The following is a 9919-nucleotide window of genomic DNA, read 5'->3' as shown; positions in this document are numbered from 1 at the left end:
GGTCCAATGCCCCCATTGGTCCCGGTTCTGGACTGAACCGGGACTAATGGGCTGACCCGGCCTGAACCTTTGCCCCCTTTTCTACTAGTGAATCAACGTCTCGATGCAACTTGGTATCGATGGTATAGCATGATTTCAAAATCAAAATTGAAGACTATAAGTATGTGATCTTCTCCTGAGCTCTTGGTCTATAACAAAAATATTTTAGTTTTTAGTTCATTTTGAATTTTTTATTTGTTTGGTAGGTATTTGTGTGTGGAACCTCTGAGTTAGGATGTGTGAACTATTACAGGCAGCCTTTTCCTCATAGATTTTGCATATTACACAAACTTCTTTGTCTCTTTGTGATTTAAGGTATATAGTAACCTACAAGATTACAGAAAAAACATATCAAAATAATAGCCATGTTATCCATAAGTTTATCAAAATTATACAATCCATAGGAAGATAGCTTGCGGTTTTTATTGACAAGAAGAACAATTAACATCAGCGTCGGAAACAATGCATGTTCACACAAAAGCATACTTCCTATATTTTGTGCCCATGTGCTTATGTGTCTATTGTGATGGATTTGGTCAGCACTGATTTAGCAGAAATGTTTTGATTAGAGATCAGAAGTGGATCGCTAATTGAAAGAGAGGGTGAACTATGTTGACGAATATAATAAAAGAAAGGAGGGAAACACAAGCCAAAATGCAAACAAATAATGCATGTCCTTTCAAATTTATGTTTTTATTCAGCATTACACTTCATGCCATTCATTGATGATTATTATTATTACCTCGATAATTCTGGAAATTAATAATATTATATTATTTTCCAAAGATTGAATGGCCTTGACCTCATCTAATCAACCATCTCATTCATATATGTACTCCCTCCTTTCCAGTTTATAGGGCTCATATGAAAATATTTGTTTTTCCCTTTTATAAGTCTTAGTTCTACTACTTCCTCCACTTATTTTGGGATGGAGGGAGTATTTAGCATCACATGTTCATATTTCAAGGTGACTAGTTTTGCAAAGTACAAAATTAATTCCACCACTCATCATCTACCTTGGTTGAAGAGATTTTAAAATTGAGCCATGTAAACCAGGAAGGAGGGAGTATTCCTTTTCTATATGTCGAAAATTTAAATGGCCATACATGTGCGTTATTGCATATTTCAGAAAAAAGGTATATCCATTCTATTATATACATTGTAAATCAGATGGTCTTCAATCCAGCTTTACTCTAGCCTCTGATAATATGTACTTCAGTCATATATGTACAACATTACAACATTTGCCTCTAACCTGCATAGACCCATACACATCAATTCATCCAGTGTTGTAATTACCTAAAACCTCCGAAAGGATATGATAAACTACAACGTTTATGAAAGTACTTCATTGCTCGAAATTGTATGTCCAAATTTATTGAATTATTTTGGGTAGGTTTCATATTTTCAATTAGGTAAATACACTACTTATGATTATTACTTTATTATAATCTAATTTACTGAAGCCAAAATGTCTAGCTTTAGAAGTAATATTTAAAATTTTGAATCATCATATAATTAGTAGAACATTAAGATGTTGCTCGTGCATTTGGGCAGGCCACCCTCCAAGTTTATCTAATAGTGCATGTGCATCTTAAGGCAGAGATTTGGCTATTTTTTATAAGTAGTACCAAGGTTGGAAAAGCGGTAGGCGTAAGCGAGGCGATTGGCCTTCGCCTAGTGCCTAGGCGGTAATATTTTTTTTACTCGTAGTGTATTTGTGATTATTATATGGGTGTTGATATTAGTTTAGGCCATATAAATAAGTTAATTACCATCTACTGCCATTGGAATATAACCCGTTTGGCATATCAGTGCAGTATGTGGCATGATTTCTTGCTTGGGTAGGAAATTCCTTGCTTGCCCTGCCTAGACCTCCATTTATGCCCTAGGCGAGGCGTTTGGCCATTGCCTAGCGCCTAGGCGTGCCTAAGCGCCTCCTAGGCACTGCCTTTTCCAACAGAGAGTAGTTCATACTAAGGTGAATGAGGATTCTTTGGTCTCAAATTCATTTGAGCTTGGGATCTAAATTTCTTGAAAACCACACTTAAAAATTTGGAAACCGCTGAAAACATTTACACAAGTAAATACTTTGTAAATCTTGAAGGAAATATGCTCTAGAGGCAATAACATAGTTGTTATTTATATTTCCTTATATCATGATAAATGTTTATTATTCATGCTAGAATTGTATTAACCGGAAACTTGATACATGTGTGGATACATAGACAAAACAAAGTGTCCCTAGTAAGCCTCTACTAGACTAGCTCGTTAATCAAAAGATGGTTAAGTTTCCTAACCATAGACATGTGTTGTCAAACGGGATCACATCATTAGGAGAATGATGTGATGGACAAGACCCATCCGTTAGCTTAGCATAATGATCGTTAAGTTTTATTGCTATTGCTTTCTTCATGACTTATACATATTCCTCTGACTATGAGATTATGCAACTCCGGAATACCGGAGGAACACCTTGTGTGCTATCAAATGTCACAACGTAAATGGGTGATTATAAAGATGCTCTACAGGTCTCTCCGAAGGTGTTTGTTGGGTTGGCATAGATCAAGATTAGGATTTGTCACTCCGAGTGTCAGAGGTATCTCTGGGCCCTCTCGGTAATGCACATCACTATAAGCCTTGCAAGCAGTGTGACTAATGAGTTAGTTACAGGATGATACATTACGGAACGAGTAAAGAGACTTGCCGGTAACGAGATTGAACTAGGTATGAGGATACCGACGATCGAATCTCGGGCAAGTAATACCGATGACAAAGGGAATAACGTATGTTGTTATTGCGGTTTGACCGATAAAAGATCTTCGTAGAATATGTAGAAACCAATATGAGCATCCAGGTTCCGCTGTTGGTTATTGATCGGAGATGTGTCTCGATCATGTCTACATAGTTCTCGAACCCGTAGGGTCCCCACGCTTAACGTTCGATGACGGTTTGTATTATGAGTTACGTGTTTTGGTGATCGAAGATTGTTCGAAGTCCCGGATGAGATCACAGACATGATGAGGAGTCTCGAAATAGTCGAGAGGTAAATATTGATATATTGGACGATAGTATTTGGACACCGGAATGGTTTTGGGACGTTTCGGGTATTTATCGGAGTACCGAGGGGTTACCGAAACCCCCGGGGAAAGTAATGGGCCTACATGGGACATAGGGGAGAGGGGAGGCAGCCCACAAGGGGTGGCCGCGCCCCCTCCCATAGGGAGTCCGAATTGGACTAGGAAAGGAAAAAAGAGGGGGGGGGGGGGGGTGAATCCTACTAGGACTCTAGTCCTAGTAGGACTCTCCTCTCCTTGGCGCACCCCTGGTGGCCGGCCTCCTCCTCCCCTCCTTTATATACCGGGGCAGGGGGCATCCCAAAGTACAACAGTTATTCTCTTAGCCGTGTGCGATGCCCCCCTCCATAGTTTACTCCTCTGGTCATAGCGTCGTAGTACTTAGGCGAAGCCCTGCGCTGATCACATCACCATCACCATCACCACGCCGTCATGCTGACGAAACTCTTCCTCGACACTTTGCTGGATCAAGAGTTCGAGGGACGTCATCGAGCTGAACGTGTGCTAAATTCGGAGGTGCCGTACGTTGGGTGCTTGATCGGTTGAATCGAGAAGACGTTCGACTACATCAACCGCGTTAAGCTAACGCTTCCGCTTTCGGTCTACGAGGGTATGTAGACACACTCTCCCCCTCTCGTTGTTATGCATCTCCTAAATAGATCTTGCGTGAATGTAGGATATTTTTTGAAATTGCATGCTACATTTCCCAACAAATCTTTCACTGAAAAACTTTCAAGTTTACGCCTTGTGTGAAAAATGTTAATTTGATAAAAAAAACAAGGCTCAAATGTGCCCAAGATACATCTGGGGTTTCGGTGCTGAAGTATAATAACTGGATAAGAATTACTCCTAGGTTATTAGCAATTAAGAAAAGAATAGAATCTTTGCTTTTATCATTCATAGGTCACATATGGTATACGAATAGGATCATTTACATGGTTAGGACCATATTCCTTCCCGGATGGACTAGAATAAAATGCTAAAGCAAACATATGGGAGCACAAATGCTCCCACTTGCACCCATGGCAGGGCAGCTAACTCGCGCCTATATATAAAGCCAATCCATACAAAGAATGCACACAAGTCATAGATAGATAACCCAGCAGACAATTAGCAATGACGTTCGGAGGAATCTTTGGCTTGCCCAGCTACATCCTGTTCGGGGACAAGGAGCAGGAGCGAAAGCTGCGGAAGCGAAAGAAAAAGCTGCAGCGAGAGCGTAAGCTGCGGCTGCAGCAGGAGCGAAAGCTGCGGCAGCGAGAGCAGGAGCTGCAGTGGCTGCTGCTACGGCAACAACCCCGGCAGCCGCGGGGGACGAAGGTGTTCTCTAATGAATCACTGGCAGTCGCTCATTCGAGCAACTCAGTGGCAATCCCTCGTGGGTACGAGCGACAGGGGGTGCATGGGTTCTCCAGTGACTCACGGGCGGTCGCTCGCTCGGGCAACTCATTGGCCGTCCCTCGTGGGTACGGCCGACAGGGGGCACAGGGGTTCTCTAGTGACTCACTAGCAGTCGCTCGCTCGGGCAACTCACTGGCTGTTCCTCGTGGGTATGAGCGAGAGTCCTGGCCGCAGCAGAAAGCCTGTCTGTATGGCGTGGAGCATGAGGATTTCAGTGCCTCCGACGATGAGGACGACGAGGACGAGGACGAAGATGATGAGGATGACGAGGATGCCTTCGAAGAAGACGACGAGGATGAAGATGATGAGAATGACGAGGAGGTGGAGGAAGGGGAGCACCGCCGGTTGATGCTGCTGACGCTCCAGCAGCAAGGGGGGCAAGGAGTCCCACGCGTACACCCAGGGGGGAGACTTGAGTGGCTCTGATGACGCTGCAAGAGCAGCCGCCGGCGGCACTGTCACTCCTGCCGCAAGTGTGGCAAACAGCAGTGCAGGAGTGTCACAACCTATACGTATATAAATTATGGTACGTACTACCGTATATGTTTGCTGTCTGCATGCATGCAGCCTCAACCGTGATTTAAATAAATAATCATCCTAGTGTCTGTAACTAAATCCAAGTAATTTGTACTCCCGATGTATGGACGATGCTCTGCATCCACTCTATTGTATTTGGTCATATAAGTAAATAAAATCCTACTTATGTGTGTGTGCGGTGTGCCCAGGCTTAAATTTGCTTTGCTCGATCGAGCTGGTGATCTACCTAGGTAAGATGTAAGTACGTACTTTATTTATTTATTTGCGGGTAAAAAGCTTGTATTACTCAAAACACAGGAGGATTACAATCAACATCGTTCAGCTCTATCCAGTAGGAGGGCCAGAACCCCAACCAAGTCATGGTTCTACCTTCTATACGAGCAAAAATAGCTAAACCATTGCTGACCTCTTATTTTGAGAGCGTCTAATATGAGTAATACTAGCTCTATTAGGGGTAGCTTGATCTCCTCAAGACTGTATCATATGAACCGCTTGTAGGGAATCCAACTCAATGATCACCGGAAAATTGCTTCTCATCAGGGCTTGCGAGACGCCCTCCATACATGCACCTAGTTTTGCTTCCAACTCGTACGTCCCAGCATGAGTAAAGTCAGGGGCGAAACTAGGCCTGGAGCAACTAGGGCTGTAGCCCTAGGCGTGGCCCAAGTAGCACTTGTACACATAGTAGAAAAAAATTCAGAATCTGAGATACATACAAATCCAGCCCCAGGCTTCACATAGACGTACAGGCCTTCAAGGCTTCAACCCATTAGCCCAACTCCATCAATCGAACAGAAAACCAATCGACGGTACGCTTCGATCTGTAGCCTGATCGCTCGTCGATCAAGTCAATCAAGAAAGAAAAAAAAAACACCCCTCGCCTGATCGCGACAACAGGGAAACCCTCACCTCGCTAGAACAGAGCGCCCAAGCGCTGCGCCGCCACCGGCCGCCCTTGTCAACCCGCGATTGGCGATTCCCCGCCGCACCGGCCGCTGGGTCCAGTGCCTTGGCCTCCCGCCTCTTGTTTTTCGCAATCTATTTTTGATTTGAAGTGCACACACCCAGGACCGCACTTTGTGCTAGTGTGTTGCACAGGTAATATGTAATCTGTATCATCAAATTTGGTTATCCCTAATTCCTTTATACCAGCCAAACTTAGTGAGTTTTATTTATTTAGTCAATTTTATTAAATTGTTTGTCAGGAAATTAGATACTTTATACGAACAATTGATTTAGTTTATGTCCAGTGTCTTGATTTTAAATACTTGATTTTATGTTTGCAGATCCAGGTCCTTCTACTGTTGCTGGTGAAGAAACGAGGGCCTTGAATTAAGCAAGTCTTCACCAATTCGATACCAAACCATGTTTGCAATGATACACTTTATTAAACTATTTCTTTTATGGATCTTCCTCTCGTGATAATAATGAATTTTTATTTCGTCTTGAATGTGATTTATTGTCATACTTATAATGCACATTGATGTGCGTAGTATTTGACATTATAATTAGTCAGTTAATTTTAGCCCTAGGCTTTGAGAAATTCTGGTTCCGCCTCTGTAAAGTACTCCGCAAGCTGAACAAACAATCGAGCCTGATTCATCTCGAAGAACCATACTAGACCCAGTAGACCCATCCAAAGGAAAGGAACCATCCGAGTTCTGAGTTCAGTTTGAGCCACCCAGCTGGCGGCGGAAACCAGGCAGGGCGTACTTCGCGTTTTGTTATTTCATGTGTGCTAGGAATCGGTCCTATCATAGGAGTCTTCGCTTTACACGGATCAGCGTATGGCTCAGCTTTTATGGCGATCAACAACTGCAGATAACTGTAGAGAAACCTGATGGAGACGTCTACAGGTGGTGGTGATTTATCATGGACAATCTCATTACGAGTAAACCAAGTCCTCCAAAGCGTCATCAAAAGCATGCTTTGTTCCAAATTACTGAGAGGCTGTAATGCATGAAGTAACCATTCTTTCCCCGTATGTACAGCCTCATTTGTTGCTGGTAGCTTCCAAAGAACAGACATAGCAGTCCACAACTCCCTGGCTTTCGAAAACAAATAGGATGGGTGAAAAGTACCTTCTATACCATTGGCACAAACTGGACATATGTCGGAACCCCCCCCCCCCCCCCCCCCCACCCACCCACCACCACCACCATAGAATCCTCTCTTTGAAACCTTGTATCCTGTATCAAGTCGTGCTGGTTTCTGGTGTGTTCATCTCTCCGGACAAATTACATGATGGAATTGAGATGTTGTGCTTGATGTTTCATGAGATCTTTGATTTAGTTGACAAAAAAAAATAACAACCACCGCACCTTTTGTATCCCTATACAGTAAAAGTACATGATGGGCTAAACAAACAAAGAGAAATTGACTAAAAAATCCACAAAAGTTATAAACATCCTACCTTATTAAATAGGCCAAAATTCCTTCTATTTCAATCAATGCTTGGGGCTCTCCATCCTCAAGCCACCACCGCGTCCGCCTTCCAATGCCCTCTGTCCTTCTCCTCAGACTAGCTGGACCTGGTCCTTCCCATCTCCGGCCTCAGCTGGTATGTTGCACCAAAACTGAATTAGGTCTGCGGCCTTCTCCACGCAAAAGTCACGGAAATGCTTGGAGTTAGAAAAGCTTGTAGATAGCACGATTTCTTCTCAGTTGATTAATCAAATCACACGTCAAAGTTGGGAAGGTTTGCGGTGGGTCAGATGAGGCGCACGGTGGACAGAGGTCAGCGCACTAGACACTTAAGCTCAGGGCCAGGGGATGGCGGCACGACCTACCACCGCGATAAGAGACAGCGAGTCATAGACGGCGGACACACAGTGGACACCTCGAGGAGGACTTCAGTGGCTCCGAAGACGAGGAGGAGGAAGATGACGACAAGTACGACAAGGTGGAGAGGGGGGGGGGGGGGGGGGGGGGGGGCACCAGCTGATGCTGTTGCCGCTGCAACAAAAGCAGCAGCCCTAGGGTACATGTGTATACATACGTGCACCCATGCATTCTGATAAAAAGGCATAAAGTAAGTAGAGAAATATATATACACTGAAAAATAGCTAGTAATTTTGTACAGTCTTGCACTTTGTACACCCGTTCCAGAAGTAAACCTAGCTCCGCCACTTCAGCAACAAACAGCAGCGGGACCGAGGAGGCGGCCTCCAGCGAGAGTGTCACTCCTGCCGCAAGTGTGCCAAAAGGTTGTCCAGGCGCACCAACCTCAAGCATGCCTAGTTTTTTTTTATAACCGTAAAGATAAGAGCAACTCCAAAGGGCCGATCCATTTCGTCCGCCTGCGTTCGTTTGGATCGGCGCGGACAAAAGTGGCGGTCCAACGCGCCGACCCAAACCCAAATCACGTCCGCGTCGCGTCCGCGCCTACGCATTTGCGGCCTAAATTTGCGCCCCAAATGCGTCGGCGCGGATGTCGAACGGACGCTTCGCGCGCCTTCTCGCTATCCGCCGCGTCCTCACATGGCGGGCGTCCAACTACTTGCTGCCCATGCGGTTAGCTTAATTTATGACCACGAGCCCACGCGTCAGCGACGGCGCTCGTCCTTTTTTAAGCCGACCGTGCGGCGGGGCCGTCCTCATCCAAACTCGCCGTTCACATCTGCCAATCTTTCCTCCCTCGTCGCCGGCAAACCCTAACCACCACAACCACAGCGAGATGGGCCTCTTCTCCGGCGCCAGCGGCAGCAAGGCCAAGGGCAAGTCCCCCGCCACCCTTTCCCCTCAGAGTTCCTCCCGCCTCCGCCGGCGCCGGCGCCTCGCCGGCAGAGGCAGCGCGTGAACGTGCCAGTGCACCAGGCGGAGTGGCACTGGCAGCACCACCAGCCTCTACCGTATCCCGACGTGACGCTGCCGCACGACTGGCATCTGGATCCAGATAGGATCCCAGTGCCGGCGGCGCCGCGGACGGCTCGTGCTCATGCGGAGGAGGTGCGGCGCCGGCGGGCTACTGACGTCGGAGCAGCGCCACGACCCCGCCTACACAACCGACTTGCCCAACTGGGCGCGGTGGTTCGCCTTCGAGCACGAGGAGGCGAGGCGATGGGGCGTGCGCGAGGTCGACCGGAGAGCGAGGAGGACGAGCGGCGCATGGCGGAGGCGGAAGAGGAGGCTCGGTACGAGGCGGCAATGGCGCAGGCCCTTGCCCTCTCCGCGGCGGGTGATAGCGTGGTGCCGCCGGTGTCCCCGCAGTCCCCTATCAAGCCGGAGCCGGAGCGGGAGCCGTCCCCCATCGAGCGCTACTCCTAGACGGGAGTAGTGCGCGAGTGGGTATGCGCGCCGCCGGTCTAGATGAGAGCGACGCCGGCGCAGGAGCAGGCGTACCTCGAGCACCGGCGCAAGATCAGGGTGGCCAAGGAGCGCTGCGACGGCGAGTACCTCGAGATGCTCGAGCGCGACCTCGAGGAGGAGCAGCGCGAGGCCGAGGAGGAGGTGCGCCAGGCCGCGGCTGCACAGGCGGCCGCACACACAAACACACCCCTCCCCCCCCCCCCCCCCGCCGGCACTGCCTGGCATGACGGTGCTCTGGAACACGGCGTTCGCCTGGGCCGGGCCGGTGCCGACACTCATCGACCTCACGGACCCCGAGGACAACGACGACGCCTAGGACAGCGCGTCGCCTCGTAGTTTAGGCTATTTTTATTTTTTAAAATGTAAATATGGACGCTTGAACTCTCGCCGACCTTCGTGGCCGGCTTTAATGTTTAATTAATGCGGTTTCTTTTTTTAATATGTATGCGTTCATTTTTTTTAGCCCCATCAAAATGGGTTCAGGTCACCGTTGGGCGCACGCGCCGACCCAAATGCGGAAGCGGACATCCGTGTCCGTCTAGCCGACCCAAACGGAC

At 47.3% G+C, this 9919-nt stretch overlaps 1 protein-coding gene across 1 annotated transcript; it reads left to right on the top strand.

The window, feature by feature from the left end:
- Positions 1-4209: 4209 nt before the first annotated feature.
- LOC147956838 (uncharacterized) lies at positions 4210-8033 on the top strand. Its single transcript, XM_087531484.1, has 3 exons — positions 4210-4933; positions 7887-7943; positions 7979-8033. The coding sequence occupies exons 1-3, from the start codon at positions 4233-4235 to the stop codon at positions 8031-8033; spliced, it is 813 nt and encodes a 270-aa protein (XP_087387610.1). The 5' UTR covers positions 4210-4232.
- The last annotated feature ends 1886 nt before the right edge of the window (positions 8034-9919 follow it).

The sequence above is a fragment of the Triticum urartu genome, chromosome 7A (genome assembly GCF_056163025.1).
Source record: "Triticum urartu cultivar PI428250 chromosome 7A, HENAU_Tu73, whole genome shotgun sequence".
Taxonomy (NCBI): Eukaryota; Viridiplantae; Streptophyta; class Magnoliopsida; order Poales; family Poaceae; genus Triticum; species Triticum urartu.
The sequence above is the reverse complement of the archived record's forward strand: the minus strand, read 5'-3'. Positions and strand labels throughout refer to the sequence as shown.

Excerpts from the sequence above, each read along its gene's own strand:
- LOC147956838 (XM_087531484.1), top strand. The coding sequence starts at position 4,233 with ATGACGTTCGGAGGAATCTTTGGCTTGCCCAGCTACATCCTGTTCGGG. Across the intron at positions 4,934-7,886 it reads CACCCAGGGGGGAGACTTGA|TGGACACCTCGAGGAGGACT; the intron begins GTGGCTCTGATG and ends GCGGACACACAG. Across the intron at positions 7,944-7,978 it reads GAGGAGGAGGAAGATGACGA|GGGGGGGGGGCACCAGCTGA; the intron begins CAAGTACGACAA and ends GGGGGGGGGGGG.